The sequence below is a fragment of the Plecotus auritus genome (assembly GCF_963455305.1).
Source record: "Plecotus auritus genome assembly, chromosome: X".
Taxonomy (NCBI): Eukaryota; Metazoa; Chordata; class Mammalia; order Chiroptera; family Vespertilionidae; genus Plecotus; species Plecotus auritus.
The window spans coordinates 77,456,661-77,475,574 of NC_137784.1; the positions used below are offsets into that span (position 1 = coordinate 77,456,661).

The 18,914-nt window shown below is 38.4% G+C and overlaps 1 protein-coding gene across 1 annotated transcript in view; it reads left to right on the forward strand.

Annotated features, from left to right (window-relative positions):
- Positions 1-7,694, forward strand: part of CENPI (centromere protein I) — a 65,855-nt gene extending 58,161 nt beyond the window's left edge. Inside the window, exons 20-21 of the mRNA XM_080651910.1 lie at positions 5,894-5,935; positions 6,794-7,694. Coding sequence (XP_080508036.1) covers positions 5,894-5,935; positions 6,794-6,895 — 144 coding nt within the window. The 3' untranslated portion in view covers positions 6,896-7,694. The remainder of the gene's footprint in view (positions 1-5,893; positions 5,936-6,793) is intronic.
- Positions 7,695-18,914: the final 11,220 nt, after the last annotated feature.

The following is an 18,914-nucleotide window of genomic DNA, read 5'->3' on the forward strand; positions in this document are numbered from 1 at the left end:
TGTAGGTAACGGTTTTTCTCTTGCTGCTTTTAATATTCTCTCTTTGTCTTTTGCTCTTGGCATTTTAATTATGATGTGTCTTGGTGTGGTCCTCTTTGGATTCCTATTCTTTGGGGTTCTCTGTGCTTCCTGGAAATGTAAGTCTATTTCTTTCACCAGGTAGGGGAAGTTTTCTGTCATTATTTCTTTAAATAGGTTTTCAATATCTCGTTCTCTCTTCTTTTGACACCCCCATAATTCGGATGTTGGTATGCTTGAAGTTGTGCCAGAGGCTCCTTACACTATCTTCATATTTTTGGATTCTTTTTGCTTTTCTGGTTGGGTGTTTTTTGCTTCTTTGTATTTCAAATCTTTGACTTGATTCTTGCGATCCTCTAGTCTACTGTTGGATCTCTGTATATTATTCTTTATTTCAGTCAGTGTATGCTTAATTTCTAGTTGGTCCTTTTTCATATCCTTGAGGGTCTTGCTAAATTTATCAGCCTTTTCTAGAAAATTCTTGAAAAACCTTATAACCGTGGTTTTGAACTCTATATCCAGTAGTTTGCTTTCCTCCATTTCTTTCATTTGTGACCTGTTTCTTTGTCTCTGCATTTTGGCTGCTTCCCTGAGTTGGTAGAGTGGCTTTGTGTGTTAGGTGTCCTATAGGGCCCAGTGACTCAGCCTCCCCAGTTACCTGAGGTGGACACTCTTGGTGCACCCCTTTGTGGGCTGTGTGCTCAGTCTTGTTGTAGCTAAGCCTTGATTGTTGTTGGTATCACTGGGAGGAATTGACCTCCAGGCCAATTGGCTGTGAGGATCAGCTGTGTCTACGATGGGAGAACTTCTGTGCTGGAAACACCCTTATGGGGCAAGACTTGCTTCAGTGGGGCTTTGGTGCTCACTGAGTCTGCCCCCTGAGTGTGTCCCTTATGGATCTGAGGAGTTGTAATCTGGATGGTCCTACTCTGACCCCTGGGTACACTGGCTCTTGGATCTCCAAGGAGGTGTTAATTTAGCCTCTGCCTGAGGCCACTCAGCAGGAGCTACAGAGAGATCTGCAGATTCCTCTTATTTGTTTGGAGTTTGGAGGTCCCCAGATGAGGCTGTGAAGCAGTGCAAGCTGCTGTGGGGCTTTGGGCCTTCTTTTGGATGTTTTGGGTCTCCCTGACTCAGCTGCAGTTTGATAGGTAAGTTTAGATTTCAAAGGATCAGGCCATTCATATACAAAAGCCTCTGCGCACAGCTTGGATGGGACTGAGTCTCAGGGCGGAGCAAACAGCAATGGCTTCCCGTCAGCCCTGCCCTAAGAGGCCCCCCGGGTCTCAGTGTCCCGCAGTAATCACTGCAAGCACCTCTGAGAGAAAGCCGCCCTCGAGTTCCGCCCTCTGCCAGACAGTCCATTTTCTCCCCGTATGAGTCTGGGTCCCCAGAGTCTCGCCCGGAACTGGAGTTCAGAGCAGTCAGGAGCTTGTGTCTCCCTCCCAATTGAGAAAGACAACCGCATCCTCAGTTGCCAGCCCTTTTTGCGTGCGCGCCTCCGTACCTGTGCACTTTACTTCCGCACCTCCTCTGAGTCTCAGTGTGCTTTTCTCTTTCCTTCTAGTTGTAGAATTTCCACTCAGCCAGCCTTCCTGTGGTTCTGGATGATGTCTGTTTTGTCTTTTAGTTGTAGTTTTGAAGTGATTGTGCGAGGCAGCAATTTCAGGTGTTTACCTATGCCACCATCTTGGTTTCTCTCTCCTGCCTCTTGATTTTTTTATTTAATATCTTGGCTTTTGTTTCATATTTGTACATAAAGGGCTTCCTCATTCTTTGTGATGTCTCTGTAGTATTTCATTGTATGGATCTAACATAAGTTAAACATGTAACTTATAAGTTGAGTGTTTAAGATGTTTCTTAACCTTGTTATTATACTTCAATGAATGTTCTTAAACAATATGCATCATTTCAAACATATGTAGGTGTGTCTGTTGGGTAAAATTGCTCCAAGTGGAATTGCTTTTAAAAGGGTATATCTTTTGTCCGAGCCAGTGTGGCTCAGTTGGTTGGAGCATCATCCTGTATACCGAACGGTTCTGGGTTCAATCCCTAGTTGGGGCATGTACAGAAGGCAAACAATCGATGTTCTCTATTCTCTCTCACATCACTGTTCCTTCCTTTCTCTCTCTCTCTCTCTCTCTCTCTCTCTCTCTCTCTCTCTCTCTCTCTCTCCTCCCCCTACCTTCCTCTCTCTCTAACATGAATATGAATATCCTGCCTAGCTGGGGAGGCTCAGTGGTTGAGCATCGAACTATGAACCAAGAAGTCACCAGTTCAATTTCCAGTCAGGGCACATGTCCGAGTTGCGGGCTCAATTCCCCTTGGTGGCATGTAGGAGGCAGCCGATTGATGTTTCTGTCTCTCTAGCCCTTTCCATCCCCTACTCTGTAAAATTAATAAAAACATGTTTTAAAAAATAAGCATATCCTTGGGTGAGTATTTTTTTAAAGGGTATATCTTCTTAATTTTATTAGGTATTGTCAAACTGCTTTCAGTAGAAGTTATACCAATTTACATTATTGCTAACAATGAATGAGTGTCAATTTCTTCATACCCCTTCAACACAGTTGCATCCAATTCTTATTTGAAAAAGCATGTAATGAATCATAGATAGAGCAGAATTGCTTTTCATAAGTCAATTCTTTGTTTTTTCTTTTCGAGTGTGTGTGTGTGTGTGTGTGTGTGTGTGTGTGTCTTATAAGACTCAGTCTCTAAAGTAGTAAATATTATCAAGTTGGACATAGATAAGCAAAATTGTTTTGGGTGATTAAGAATTGATACATTCCTTTAAATCAGAAAATGGTTTTTTAAATGTTTAAGGAATGTTGGTTCTGAAAGGAGAAATTTTAGAGGCACAGAGCACATGTAGTAGAAGGTGAAACTGTCATTTTTGTAGTTGATGATGTTTCTGTATGGTTCTGAAAATACTAGGCTTTAATGCCAATCTTGCTTTTAAAAGAGTGCTTTTTGAGCCCTGATTATCACTAGCTAACAGCTAAGTATCTTACTTTTGAGGTGGAAAAAATAATCTCTGGACCATGTTAGTATAATTGAATTCTGACAGTTTTACTGAATTATCACATTGTAAATATTTCAAATTAGCCAAGTTTTTATAAGTAATTCAGTGAATTTAATTTGACCAATCAGTTCTCAGTATCAAAGAGCACAGCTCACTTTTTTTCTTAAATGAAATTCGATTTTTTTAATGTTTATATTGATTTTAGAGAAGAAGGGAGAGAGAGACAGGAACATCAATCAGCTGCCTTCTCAACTCCCCATACTGGGTATTGAGCCTGCAACCCGGGCATGTGCCCTGACAGGGAATCAAACCAGTGACCTCTTGGTTCATGGGTTGGCTCAACCATTGAGCAACACCAGCTGGGCTGCAGCTCAATTTTTGAGTTGAAATACGTTTTGCATATTTTTAGAGCCTACATTTCAGGAAATACTGAAGTTCTAGGCTTTCTAATCATAAATTACCTTTGAATTAATAGCTAGTTGTTTCTTTGTTTATTCATTTAGTACATATTTATTTATTTAGTGTCCACTGTGCTTCTGGCACTAGGGATACAGTGATTAAGAAGACAGATACTGCCTGGCTGGCATGGTTCAGTGGTTGAGCATCGACCTATGAACTAGGTCACAGTTCGGTTCCCGGTCAGGGCACATGCCCGGATTGAAGGCTTGATCCCCAGTGTGGGTGTGCAGGTGGCAACGCTTGATAATTCTCCTTTATCATTGATGTTTCTATCTCTCTCGCTCCCTCTCCCTTCCTCTCTGAAATCAATAAAATCTCTGCCCCAATGGAGTTTATATGCTAATGAGAAGAAACGATAAGTAATGTAATAAGTGGACATACTTTTTTAAATTTTGAGAAAGGCTTTGTTGGACATAAGCAGGGTGGGGTGAGAGAGTGACTTGAATGTTGTCAGGGATGGGTGTTCAAGAAGGCCTTTTTGAGGAGGTGACATTTGATCTGAGATTTCTTCTAAAAGATGAGACTAAGCCAGTATGAATATCTGGATGAAGAGCATTCCAGGTAGTGGGAACAGTAAAATGGCTCAAGGGGTTCAAGGAAAAAAGGAAGGCCAGTTTGACTTAGAGATTAAGGAACAAGAGGGAGAATGGAATGAAATAAGGTTGGAGAAATCCAGGGACTGTTTATCTTACAGGTCTGTTAGTAGTGTCTATTAGCAGTTGAAAGATTTTTAAACAGTGTTGTAGTATGGTCTGAGTTCATATTTAATAGAGATCACTTTGGCTTTTTCATGGAGAGCAGAGTTATAAAAGGAAGCCTGAGTGTAGTGGAGGCACCAACTGGGAGGCTATTGAAGTCTAGACAAGAGATACTAATAGTTATAGTGGAATGAAGAGAAGCAGACTGATTGAAGATATATTGTAGAGGTTGAATAGACAGCATTTGATAACTTGATTAGAAGTGGGAATGAGGGGAAAAAAGGACTTTTGAGTTTTTTGAATTGAGCATCTGGGTTGATGGTGGCTCCATTTGTTAAGAGGAATACTCATTAGAGAAGAGGAGAAGTTATTGGGTTTGGGGGAAAGGCAAGTTGAGAATCAAGATCCGTTTTGACCTACTTAAGTTTAAGATGCCTGTGAGATATCTAAGAAGAAGTGTTAAGTAGGCTGTTTGAAATAGGGGCTTGGAACTCAGGAGAGAGGTTGGAACTAGATAAATAAATATGGAATTCATCAGGATGGACTATATGTTATCAGTTCCAAAAACATACTTTTTTCACTTTTTAACTTCTCAGAGATCAGGATGCTTCTGATTGATGTCAGCCAGGCAGCAATCATGATATAGTTGTCATTTGCTGTTTTGGAGTGTGTGCAGGCAGACTGCCAGAATCAGACCTTGCAAAATGGAAGTCGGCAGCTTGAGGGGAAAATTGGAGACCATGGCAACACTGTTTTAAGTCATAAAAACCAAATGACTTGGAGGAAGAGGGGAGGAAAGCAGTGAAACATGTTACAGACTTTTCTTGAAACAGGAGCCAAAAGTTGGTTAGCTTTATGTCACTGGAACCCTGGGTACCAGTAGCTTTTAGTTCCTTTAAGAAATGTTGCATCATCAGCACTGGCACAGAGGGTGCTATTGTGTGAACAAACTTAGATATCCACAACTCTTGCATATAAAGTGATTCAGAAGAGTTGGACTCTGAATGTAAAGTTTTAGAAATACTTTCGCCACTTAATTTTATATATATTTATCATTTCATGTTTATAAAGATGATATATGTTCAAAATCTGCCTATATCTAAAGCTCTTACAATCTTTATAAAATAAAAAATTTTAAGTGTTGAGAAAATTGTGTTATATATAGTTTAATAGGCAGAGTTTTTTCTTAGTAATGTATAAAATATGTTGTTTGTTAGAATTGATGGCTTTTCAGTGAAATACAGTAGGTGATAGTTAAGACCAGGGAATAAATGGGGTCACTTAGGTCCGAGTTTTTATAAAAGAATTACAGAGCTTTATAGAATCTACTGTGTGCACAGATTGCCTCACCATACTTCTTCCTCATTCTTCAAGATTCTCTCTTTCTCTCCCCTTCCCTTCCATTTCCACCCCAGTGGCTGAACACAGAATTTAAAAAAAAATAAGGCCATAGATTAGCAAAACAGTACTCACTTTATCCACTGGTTTTATTTTCCTTCTGTTTATGCTTCTAGGAAGAAATATGGGAAGTTATAGTGGGTATTTATTCAAAAGGAATCCAAGAGTAATGGTAGGAATAGAATGTAGCAAATAGATCAGTGAAGAACTATCTTAATGTTCTGGTAATTTTTGCTAACTAAATATTTCCATTCCCATAAGGCCCCACTTCTTTATTTTGTGTGTATGTTTTTTTAAGGAATACCCAGAAGAAAGGACAGTAAACGTGAGCTCCATTCGGGTAAATAAATTTATTTTATCATTTTCAGGGATTTCATACAGCATCATTTTATCACAAGAATTTATACTTTCACTTTTTCCCAAACCTTAAGCCTACTTCCTTCACAAAGTCAGAGTGAAATGTTTACCTTCTGAAGTCATCCCCATGACATTTATGTGAATTTATTGGCACATACCCTCTATAGTCTTCTCTAAAAATATAACTATTTGTAATTTGACTCTTGCTGTTGTGACCATGTTTCTCATTTTACAGTACAGTTGCATATATTCAAAATGTGATTATAAGGCTAATTTAACAAACCCAAACACAGTTGTCTCATTATTCTAGAAACTCTGCTGTGTACATATTTAATGTAGGCAGTAATATAATAATGTCTATTCCTGTGTTATCTAGTTTAGATGCTAAATTCCTAGAGCAGTGGTCAGCAAACTGTGGCTCGCGAGCCACATGCGGCTCGCAAGCCGCGGTTTGCCGCTCTGTTGACTAATGAGTTTGCCGACCACTGACCTAGACTCTCAATTCCAATAATTACAGGCTGTTGTTGTTCCTTGTGATTAAGCCCCTATCCCAGTGGTTGGCAAACTCAGTCAACAGAGCGGCAAACCGCGGCTCGCGAGCCGCATGTGGCTCGCAAGCCATTTGCCAACCACTATCCTAGAGCATGGGAGTGATGATCCATTTCTATTTCACAATTCTTACTCAGTTAACAGCTAACATTTTTGCCAATATAATAAAAGGAATGTTTAGCTCTTAAACTTTGGGTACTTTCTGGTTTGTCTATTACTTAGTGAATGAGAAGGTAGAGAATAAGCATAGTAAATATTCAATAAATAATCTTCCCCTTTTTTGTGCCTACAGGGAAAGAAATGGAATGAATATTTGGACTATTTATTTTCAGAGGGCTTACAAGGCTTGAGACTTTTCATAAGAAGTAGTATTCGTCATTCTTCTGTCCCCTGATCAGACAGCATAAACTCCATGATCAACATGAAATGAATGCTGGCAGAAACAAACCAAGCATACTGGACTAAATTCCTTCCTCATTGCCAGAGAGGCCAAGTGGCTCACTTTGAGTTTCCATATACTTTTTACTAACACACTGTCATCCTCAGGTAGTGCTTGGACTGACCTTTGATCATGGCTCAGGAGAGCTTTGATGTGGCTAGCTTTGTTTTTCGGGGTCTAGATTCTAACGCACTAGCAAAAAATGATTTAATCATCAGGCTCTACCTTTCACCAAATTATATATAAAGAGATATATCCATTATGTGGTGGGGCTTTTCACATTCTTGTGGAGTATAAGCTGCCTTGATGGATGACAGAGGTAATATACAGTAGCAGTTAAGCCACAGACATACTTATGCAAAATACTCTGCTGTCTCTATGAAATCTCCATGGATACTGCCATTTTTCTAACTGTGAGCAATAGCACCAACACCAAGTTAATAAGTAGTTGGCTGATTCCTTGGTTTTCACTGGTAGCAACTTGATGAGAGAAGGAAGGAGATAAAATTATGGGATAATCAAGACATTCCTACTTATTACGGGTTTGATTTCATGAAACTGCTCTAGTTTGTGTGTATATATGTATATACCCCATTTTTAAGTGTTTAGGCAACATTATTTTCAGGAATAATTCTGAAGCCTTTTTAAAAACTTTGTAACAGCTAGAATATCTTGCTGAAAATTAACTTTAAATTTTGCTTCAGTGCTACAGAATAACTTTCTTTTTAATAAAATTCATATCATTTGAGAGAAATCAAGTGGAATTTTTTATTTTAGGGCACATTTTTATGGTTCTTTTTTCTTTTAAAGCAAAATTCTAAACTATATTACTGGATAATGTTCAGAATATAATCTCATTTATCAATTCATTTTTTTGATTCAATACATGTTTACTGAGCATATTGTGTGCCAGGTATTCTGTGTGCTGATTATAACAGCTGTGACCAATACAAAGTACTGGCTTTTGTGGAATTTAGTATATCCCATTGGAGAAGACAGACAATAAAACAGTAAATAAATATATAAAATCAGTTGCTATAAAGAAAAAGCAGGGAATAGAAACAGAATGTTGAGAGGATTGCTATTTTAGATAAGGTGGTTAGAGAAGACCTGTTTGAGAAGTGACAGATGCAGAGGTCCTAATGAAATAAGTGTATGAGCCATGTGAATATTTGGGAAAAGCATTCTGGGCAGAGGTAAAGGCAAGTGAAAAGGCTTAAAAATGTTAACTTTCTTGGCCTGTTTGAAGAATAATAGAGAGGCCAGTAAGATAAAAACAGTGATTAAGGGATAGGAATGGTAAGAAATGAAACAAGAGAAAGCCATAGAGTAGTTCATGAAAGTCCTTATAGCCCAGAATGGATATATAATGGGAAGCCATTAGAAGAATTGAGAGCAGAGGAGTGACATAATTCGACTTTCCTATATGGAACTGTAGTGTGAAGTTAGACTAAAGAGGAATTGGGGTGAAAGAGAGACCAGTTAGTTAGGTTATTACAGTGTTCCAGGCAAGAGTCTTAGATTAGCCTGATTGATGAAGAGGAAATGTTTAGATACTGGATTCAGGCTCTGCTTTACTGGTAAAGGTAGAGAAGATAGGATCTGCTGATAATGGGTATAAGGAGAGGGAAAAAGATGGGTAAAGGATGACTTTTGGGTTTTTGACTGAGCAACTGGGTAAATTCTGGGATGCAGAGAGGAGGCATACTGGAAGAAGAACCAGTGTGGAGGAGTGTGGAATCAGGAGTTCTGTTGTGGCCATGTTAAGTTGCAGAAGCTGAGTAGTCAGCTGAATATCCAAGTCTAGATTTCAAGGTACAAGTTGGAATTGGCAAAATTAATTTGGGAGTTGTTAGAATAGCCACAACATTGGATGAAATCATTTAATATAGCTGGGAGGAGGTGGCAAAGGACTGAGCTTTGAGATGTGCCAGTGTTAAAAAGCAGAGAAGGGGAGGAACCAGCAAAAGACTGAGAAGGACCCTCCAGTGCTAGAAGAAAAGTCAGGGACTGGTGTGCTGGAAGCCAAGTGAAGAAAATGTTTCAAAGGAGTGTTTAATGGTGTGGAATGTTGCCCGTATACCTGAAAAAAAGAAGCTGTAGCTGATTCGAAGTAAATGTGATAGCTTCCCCAATGGGTAACCTCATATAGAGAGGCCTCTTTTGTTTTTAAGTTTGTATTCCAAATAACTTTCCATATTGTTTTTCAGAACATGCTATTTTGGTCTTTAAGATCATATAGAACTCTAATTATGTGAAGGGATTTGATTATTTAACCCCTAATAATCTTCAGATTATCAAAGGAAGCTTTTCTAAACTTTATGTTCCAGAAGGAAAAAAAAATTTCTTTAGGTTTGTCATTTGTTCAATAATTATCTCCTGGGTGCCCTGGCTGGTATGCTCGTTCAGTGGTTAGAGCGCTGGCCCGTGTACCGAAGGGTCCTGGGTTCAATTCCCGGTCAAGGGCATGTACCTAGGTTGTAGGTTTGATCCCTGTGGCATATGTGAGAAGCAACCAATCAATGTGTCTCATATCAATGTCTGTCTGTCTGTCTGTCTCTCTCTCCTTCTCCCCCTCCCCCTCCCTCTCCCTCCCTCCCTCCCCCTCCTGCCTATCTCCCTCCCTTCTACTCTCTCTAAAAATCAATAGAAAAAATATCCTCAGGTGAGGATTTAAAAAAAGTTATTATTATTATTCCCTGGGCTCCTTTTTGCCTTAATTTTTCTTCTTGACCAATGTTTTAATTCATTTAAGGTTAGATATGGGGGGACAGGAAGAACTTATATGCATATATGGTGAAGGCCTGAGGTAGGGATGGGAGTGAGGTGGAGGGGGGATCAATGGAAGAAAAAAAAGGGACATCTGTAATACTTTCAACAATAAAGATAATTAAAAAAATATTAGATGGCCCTGGCTGGTGTGGCTCAGTTGATTGAGTGTCCCCCATGAACTGAAAAGTCGCTGGTTCCATTCCCGGCCTAGGCACATACCCAAGTTGTGGGTTTGGTACCTGGTCCAGGTGTGTGCAGGAGGCAACCTATCTATGTTCTCTCTATCTCCCTCCCTCCCTTTCTCTCTCCCTCTCTCATCCTCTTTCTAAAATCAATAAAAACATATATTTTGTTCCACATTTAACAGTCCATCATAGCTAAACAGTGCCTTCTTGTTTTACTAAATTTATTGGGGTTATATTGGTCAACATGAACATACAGGTTTCAGATGTGGATTTCTATGTTACCATGTGCCCACCAACCAAAATCAAATCTTCTAATAAGAACATATTATAATAAAAGATTAAGTAGCCTGGCTGGTGTGGCTCAGTAGGATAGCATTGAACCATAAACCAGGAAGTCACGGTTCGATTCCCTGTCAAGACACATGCCAGGGTTTCAGCCTCGATTCTCAGTGGGGGCGGGGGTGGGGGCGGAGGGCGTGCAAGAGGCAGCCAATCAATGATTCTCATCATTGATGTTTCTGTCTCTCCCTCTCTCTCTGAAATCAATAAAAACATCTTTTTAAAAAGATTAGGTATATGGCTATACAAATAAGCCAAACCTAGTTATTTAAAAACCTTTTTTCAGCCCTGACCGGTTTGGCTCAGTGGATAGAGCATCAGTCTGCGGACTGAAAAGTCCCAGGTTCCATTCTGGTCAAGTGCATGTACCTTGGTTGCAGGCACATCCCCAGCAGGGGGTATGCAGGAGGCAGCTGATTGATGTTTCTAACCCTCTATCCCTCTCCCTCTCTAAAAAAATCAAAATATATTTTTTTAAAAACACCTTTTTTAAAAGAATCTTCATGGCAAAGTAAAACAGGATTTATATATAAGAATAGTTATTTTGCTTTGGTAGAAAAGATGTCTAGAAAAAAATAGAAAATTTTGTTTATCTCAATTGTACTACAAAAGAATACTTTCCCTAGTATTTGTGTAAAATTGTTAACATTCTAAATATTGACTTAATGTTCAATACTAAATTGTTACTAGATTTCTAACATCTTATTTTCCTTATCATCACTTATTTTTCCTCTTTGTCTATGGGGTGATCTGGAAAGAAAAGTAGATAAGTCTGTGATGCCTCACATAACTTTTATTAACTTAGTAGAACTTCTCTCTTTACCTTTTACATCACAAAATGGTTTACTAGAAACATGAACTATTTTCTAAAATTGGCATTATATTTTTAAGATTTCTTCTCAATTGATACTACTTTTCACTTTATTAAATTTTTAGATTTTTATTTTTATATTAATCACTGTTAATATTTTATTAAAAATGCCTCCAGAATATTTGAAAAAAATCTAGGATATGTATATGGCAATCATTATAGATTGATAAATTTTTTATAATGACTAGCAAAAAAAGGGTTCCCTTCTTTAAATGCAAGATTTTTCTTGTTGTTGTTTTGTTTTTTCATTTAAATTATTGGTGAAACTATTACATATGTCTCCTTTTTCCCCCATTGACCTCTCTGGCCACTCCCAACCCCAGCACATGCCCTCACCCCCCTACTGTCTGTGTCCATTGATTATACTCATATGCATGCATACAAGTCCTTTGGTTGATCTCTTAACTCCCTCCCACCCTCCCCTGCCTTCCGTCTGAGGTTTGACAGTATGTTCGCTGTTTCTAGGTCTCTGGTCTCTTCCCATTTTTGTTCATCAGTTTATGTTGTTCATTATATTCCACACATGAATGAGATCATGTGATACTTACACTTCTCTGACTGGCTTATTTCGCTTAGAATAATGCTCTCTGGGTCCATCCATGCTGTTGCAAATGATAAGCATTCCTTATTTTTTACTGCAGCATAGTATTCCATTGTGCAAATGTACCAGTTTTTTGTGGTTTTTTTTTTATAATTTTTTATTTTTTATTGATTAAGCTATTACATATGTGTCCTTATCCCCCCACTGCCCCCCCCACCCCACTCCCGTTCATGCCCTCACCCCCCTGGTGTCTGTGTCCATTGGTTATGCTTATATGCTTGCATACAAGTCCTTTGGTTGATCTCTCCCCCTTACCCCCACCCTCCCCTACCTTCCCTCTGAGGTTTGAGCATCTGATCGATGCTTCTCTGTCTCTGGATCTGTTTTTGTTCATCAGTTTATGTTGTTCATTATAATCCGCAAATGAGTGAGATCATGTCATATTTATCTTTCTCTGATTGACTTACTTCATTTAGCATAATGCTCTCCAGCTCCATCCATGCTGTTACAAATGGTAGGAATTCCTTCCTTTTTACAGCAGCATAGTATTCCATTGTGTAGATGTACCACAGTTTTCTAATCCACTCATCTGCTGATAGGCATTTAGGCTGTTTCTAAATCTTAGCTATGGTGAATTGTGCTGCTATGAACATAGGGGTGCATATATCCTTTCTGATTGGTGTTTCTAGCTCCTTGGGATATATTTCTAGAGGTGGGATAACTGGGTCAAATGGGAGTTCCATTTTTAATTTTTTGAGGAAACTCCATGCTGTTTTCCACAGTGGCTGAACCAGTCTGCATTCCCACTAGCATTGCACAAGGGTTCCTTTTTCTCTGCATCCTCGCCAGCACTTGTCGTTTGTTGATTTGTTGATGATAGTCATTCTGACAGGTGTGAGGTGGTACATCATTGTTTTGATTTGCATCTCTCAGATGATTAGTGACTTAGAGCATGTTTTCATATGTCTCTTGGCCTTTTGTATGTCCGCTTTCAAGAAGTGTCTATTTAGATCCTTTGACCATTTTTTTATTGTATTGTTTATCTTCCTTTTGTTAAATTGTATGAGTTCCCTATAAATTTTGGAGATTAAACCCTTATCAGGTATCACAAATATGTTCTCCCATGCAGTGGGCTCTCTGTTTATTTTGTTGATGGTTTCTTTTGCTGTGCAGAAGCCTTTTATTTTGACATAGTTCCATTTGTTTATTTTCTCCTTAGTTTTCATTGTCCTGGGAGCTGTATTGGTAAGGATATTGTTATGACATATGTCTGGTATTTTGCTGCCTATGGATTCATCTAAGATTTTTATGGTTTTCCATCTTATGTTAAAATCCTTTATCCATTTTAAGTTTATTTTGGTGTATGGTGTAAGTTGATGTTATAGTTTAATTTTTTTGTTCATGTATCTGTCCAGTTTTCCTAACATCATTTATTGAAGCAACTGTCTTGACTATTGTATGCTCTTGACTTCTTTGTCAAATATTAATTGAGCATAATGGCTAGGGTCAATTTCTGGGTTCTTTGTTCTGTTCCATTGGTCTATATGTCTGTTCTTGTGCCAGAACCAGGCAGTTTTAGGAACAGTGGCTTTGTAGTATAGCTTGATATCTGGTATTGTGATCCCTCCAACTTTGTTCTTCTTTCTCAGGATTGCTGCGGCTATTCAGGGTCTTTGTTTGTTCCATATAAAATTTTGGAGAGTTTGTTCCAGGTCTGTGAAATATGCTGCTGGTATCTTAATGGGGATTTCATTGAATCTGTAGATTGCTTTGGGTAGTATGGACATTTTAATGATATTGGTTCTACCAATCCATGAACACGGTATATTCTTCCATTTGTTCATGTCTTCCTCTATCTCTTTTTTCAGTGTCCTTTAGTTTTCTGAGTACAGGTCTTTTACCTCCTGAGTTAAATTTATTCCTAGGTATCTTAATTTTTTTGTTGCTATGTTAAATGGGATTTTTTTTAACTTTCTCTTTCTGTGAGTTGATTATTGGTGTATGAAAAAAGCCATAGATTTCTGGGTATTAATTTTGTATCCTACTATATTGCCAAATTCTTTTATTAAGTCTAGTAGTTTTTTGATGGAGTCTTTAGGGTTTTCTATGTACAATATCATGTCACCTGTGAATAATGACAGTTTTACTTCTTCTTTTCCAATTTGGATGCCTATTATTTCTTCTTCTTGTCTAATCACTATGGCTAACAATGCCAGTATTTTGTCAAACAGGAATGGTGAAAGTGGGCATCCCTGTCTTGTTCCTGTGCTTAGGGGAAATGAATTTAGTTTTTGCCCATTGAGTATGATGTTGGCTGTAGGTTTGTTGTATAAGGCTTTTATTATGTTGAGGTATGATCCCTCTATTCCCACTTTGCTGAGAGTTTTTATCAGGAAACGGTGTTGGATTTTGTCAAATGTCTTCTCTGCACCAATTGATATGATTATGTGATTTTTGTCTCTCAGTTTGTTTATGTGATGTATCACATTTATTGATTTGTGGATATTGTACCAGCCTTGCATCCCTGGAATATATCCCACTTGGTCATGGTGTATGATCTTTCTAGTGTAATGCTGTATCCAATTTGATAGAATTTTGTTGAGGATTTTGGCATCTGTGTTCATCAGGGATATTGGCCTGTAATTCTCATTCTTGGTAGTGTCTTTATCTGGTTTTGGGTTTGGGGTAATGCTGGCTTCATGGAAAGAACTTGGAAGGAAGTGTGCCTTCCTCTTGAATTTTTTGGAATAGTCTGAGGAGGATAGGTTTTAGTTCTTTTAATGTTTAGTAAAATTCCCATGTGAAGCCGTCTGGACAAGGTCTTTTGTTTTCTGGAAGTTTTTTTTTTATTACTGCTTCAATTTTACCAGTAGTTATCGGCCTATTCAGGTTTTTTTATTCTTCCTGATTGAGTTTTGGAAAATTGTATTTTTCTAGGAATGTGTTTATTTCATCTAGGATGTCCATTTTGTTGGAATAGCATTGTTCATATTTTTTTTTTTACAATTTTTTGTATGTTTGTGGTGTCTGTTGTTACTTCTCCTCTTTCATGTCTGATTTTGTTTATCTGGGTCTTTTCTCTTTGTTTCTTGGTGAGCCTGGCTAGAGGCTCATCAAACTTGTTTATCCTTTCAAAGAACCAGCTCTTGATTTTATTGATCTTTGTAATTTTTTTTGTTTGTTTTTTGGTCTCTATGTCATTTACTTCTACTCTGATATTTATTATTTCCTTCCTTCTGCCAACTATGGGCTTTTCTTGTGTCTCTCTTTATAATTCTTTATGTTGTAGGGTTAGATAATTTAGTACAAGTTTTTCTTGTTTTTTGATGTAGGCCTGTAGAGCTATGAACTTCCCTCTCAGGACTGCTTTCACTGTGTTCCATAGATTTCGGATTGATTTTTTTTCTTTTGTCATTTGTTTCCAGGATGCTTTTTATTTCTTCTTTGAACTCTTTGGTAACCCAATCACTGTTTAATAGCATGCTATTTAGCCTTTAAGTGTTTGGTTTTTATTTTTTATTGTAGTTGATGTATAATTTTATGCCATTGTGATCTGAGAAGATGCTTGATATGATTTCTATCTTCTTCAATTTGAAGAGATTTTGCCTGGCTCCAGTATGTGGTCTATCTTTGAAAATGTCCCATGTGCACTTGAGAAGAATATATTCTGGAGCTTGGGGGTGAAATATTCTGAAGATACCAGTTAATTCCAGCTGATCTAGTAAGTCATTCAGGATTGCTGTTTCTTTGCTGATTTTTTTTGTTTAGAGGATTTATTCAGTGGTGTCAATGGGGTATTAAAGTCCCCTACTATGATTGTATTGCTGTCAATCTCTCCCTTGATATCTTCCAGAAGTTTTTTTATGTATTTGGGTGATCTTGTATTGGGTGTGTATATTTTTACCACAGTTATATCCTCTTGTTGAATTGCTCCCTTTAATATTATGAAGTGGCCCTCCTTATCTCTTCTTATGGCCTTCACTTTGAGGTTTATTTTGTCAGATACACAGATTGCTATCCCAGCGTTTTGTTTTGTTTTACATTTCCATTTGCCTAAAAAAATATTTTTCCATCCCTTCACTATCAGTCTGTGTGCATCCTTTGTTCTGAGGTGGGTCTCTTACAGACAGCAAATATATGGGTCATGTTTTCTTATCCATTCAGCTACCCTATGTCATTTGATTGGATCATTTAATCCATTTATGTTTAAGTTTAGTATTGTTAGGTACTTGTTTGTTGACATTTTTATTCTTTATGCCTTTGTTCCTTCTTCTCTTCCTATTTCTTCTTTTTACAGCAGTCCCTTTAGCATTTCTTGCATTGGTGGCTTGGTGGTAATAAACTCCCTTAGCCTTTTTCTGTCTCTGAAGCTCCTGATTTTACCTTCAATTTTGAATGATAGCCTTGCTATCATTCTTGGAATCAATCCATTGCTTTGCATCACTTTTTATATTTGATTTCATTCCCTTCTGGCCTGATGTGTTTCTGTTGAGAAATTAGATGGTGGTCTAATGTGAGATCCCTTATAGGTAACTTTATGTCTCTCTCTCGCAGCCTTTAAGAGTCTTACTTTGTCATTCATGTTTGCCAATTTAATTATGATATGTCTTGGTGTCAGTCTTTTTGGGTTCATCTTGTTTGGGACTCAGTGTGCTTCTTGGACTTGTGTGACTTTTTCCTTCCCCAAATCAGGGAAGTTTTCTGTCATTATTTCTTCAAGCAGGTTTTCTATTCCTTGCTCTGGAACCCCTGTCTTGTGGATGTTGTTTTGTTTCATGTTGTCCCAATGCTCCCTTAGGTGCTCCTCCTGCTTTTTAAGTTTTTTTCTAGTTGCTGCTCTGCTTGAGTATTTTTTCTACGTTGTCTTCTAACTCACTGATGCTGTCCTCAGTTTCTAGTCTACTGTTGAAACTTTTCATTGTTCTTTATCACAGCTATGTCATTCTTCATTTCCTCCTGATTCTTCTTTATTTCCTCTTGATTCTTACACATGTTGTTGAATTTGTCTTCCATCCTTTTCAGCATCCTTATAACCATTGCTCTGAATTCTTTCTCTGACAAATTGCTTGCCTCCATTCCTTTTTTTGCCTTTTCTGGTGATTCCTCCTTTTCTTACATATGGGGATTTTCCCTTTGTCTCCCTATTTTTGCTGTTCCTTTGTGATTGTTTCAATGTATTAGATCAAACTTCTATGTCACCCAGATTTTTTGAGTTTGTCTTATATAGTAGATATTTTGTGGGACCCACTGGTGCAATCTCTCAGGTTTCTGGGATGGGGATAATGGGGATACCCCCTTCTTGGGATATTTGGGTTTTCTTGTTGTAATTGGGTCTTGAATGTTATTGTCCTGTTTGTGGATGGAGTCTCGTCTCAGGGTGTCTGGTTATGTGGCTCGCTCTCTACCATGTTGACTGAATAACACAAAATAGAACTTGACAAGACACAACACAAAGGGACCAAAACACACATGTACTCATGATACCGATAACCCCAATAAAAGTGACCACAGAGAAAAGAGAATTAGGGGAGAGAAAAGAGAGCAAAAATGATATTGAGAAAAGAACAAGAGGGAATAGAGACAAGGAATAGAAAAAATATATATACATATGGGAAGAAATCACCACAAAACAAATAAATAAACTGTAAAATGCAAACAACAAACACCCAGAAAACGGGCAGTATAGAATCTGTAGAGGCAGAGCCTATAAGTAAGGTTAAGGAGTTGAATGAATAGGGGAAGGACCATGGCTCAGTATAGAGGAGGTAGAAAGAGAATGAGTGGCTAAGAATAAAAGAAAAATAAGTAAATAAAAAGCTAAAACAAAATTTTTTTTCTTTATTTATTCATCTACAGGTATTTTGGAAATGAAGAATAGAGCAGAGAGCAGATATGCTTGAGTTTAGTGAGTGAAACTAAACAATTAGGAGAAGAAGAGAGCAAGAGAGGAAAAACAAAAGCATAAAAAATTAAAAAATTGACTAGTGAAGAAAGAGAAAAGAGAAGGGTGAATGGACTTGGAGCAGGAGAGAGTAAATTAGATATGTGAGTAAGCCAACAGAGACTACAATAATAATAACACACTAATAAAGCAGATAAAGAAGATCAATTCTTAAGGGGTAAAAAGAAAGATAAAAACTTAAGTGGGGATAGGACAAGAGAGAACAGAAAGAAAAAAGGAGAAGTGAGGAAGAAAAGGGTGGAAAAAAATAAGGTAAAATAACAATAAAAATAAAAATAGAATGAAGAAAACAATAATACAAAAAAATGAAAGCTAAAAAACAAAACAATAAAAGATAAAATTTAAATAAAAGATAAAACATAAAAAAGTGAAGTGTCGTTCACTTCAGCTGAGTTTTAATGCGCCATGGGCCCTGTTTTATGACCCCACTCTTCTGTCTGCCACTTCTCAGTTTCCTGTTAGGTAGTCAGTACTAAGTTGAAGTTCCAAGTGATCCACCGCTCCTCTGTGTCTGTCTTCACAGCCTTGGCTGCAAGCAGATGGGACAAATCTGCCCACTTTGCCTGTCTGCCTGCTGTCATTCTTAATCACTCAGTGTCTGTTTCTGACAGGGCTTTAGGTGTGGGTGGTGCTGTATTGCTTTCCAGAAGGAATGGCTCCTCCTCAAGCCAGTCCCCAAGGGCTCCCTGGGGCTATTCAGAGTCTTTGTTTCCTCTGCAAAGGTGTAGTCTGGGTGCAGCTACTGGGAGGGGCTAGCTCTTCAGGAGAAAAATAGCTGCTTAGGGTTGGAGGGTCTGCAATGTGTCAGTGCCGCATTGCTGATCACCTCTCCTTGTCCTGCTCCCCTCCATAGCCTTTCCTAAGCCTCCACAAATCTGTACCTCCACCTGCACCATAGCCTCGGGTGAGTGTTTGTAATTGAAAGGTCCTATGAACTGGGTTTAGCGAATAAAAGCAAAGACAAAACAAGCAAATCAACCACATGATCACGAGTTTCTCTCCCCCTGGCACCACATGGCTTTGGCAGCTCTTCAGGCCGTCTTTCTGGGTGCAGCCTCTCGCGGCTGTGGACTTAGATCCAAATCCCCCAGCCCCAGCAGCCCTGTGGACTTCCTTTCCACAGTCAGATGTTATGCCTGTACCCAAAGGACGCAGAGTTAGTGCGGTGCAGCTTCCTTCTGACTTTCTTGGCCCAGTGGTTGCGCATCTCTCTGCAGCCCAGATCTCTGATCCTACCATTCTGCAGGTATCCTCTGCCCTTTCTGGCTGTGAATTGTCACACCAGTTGTGTCTAATTTGCCAAT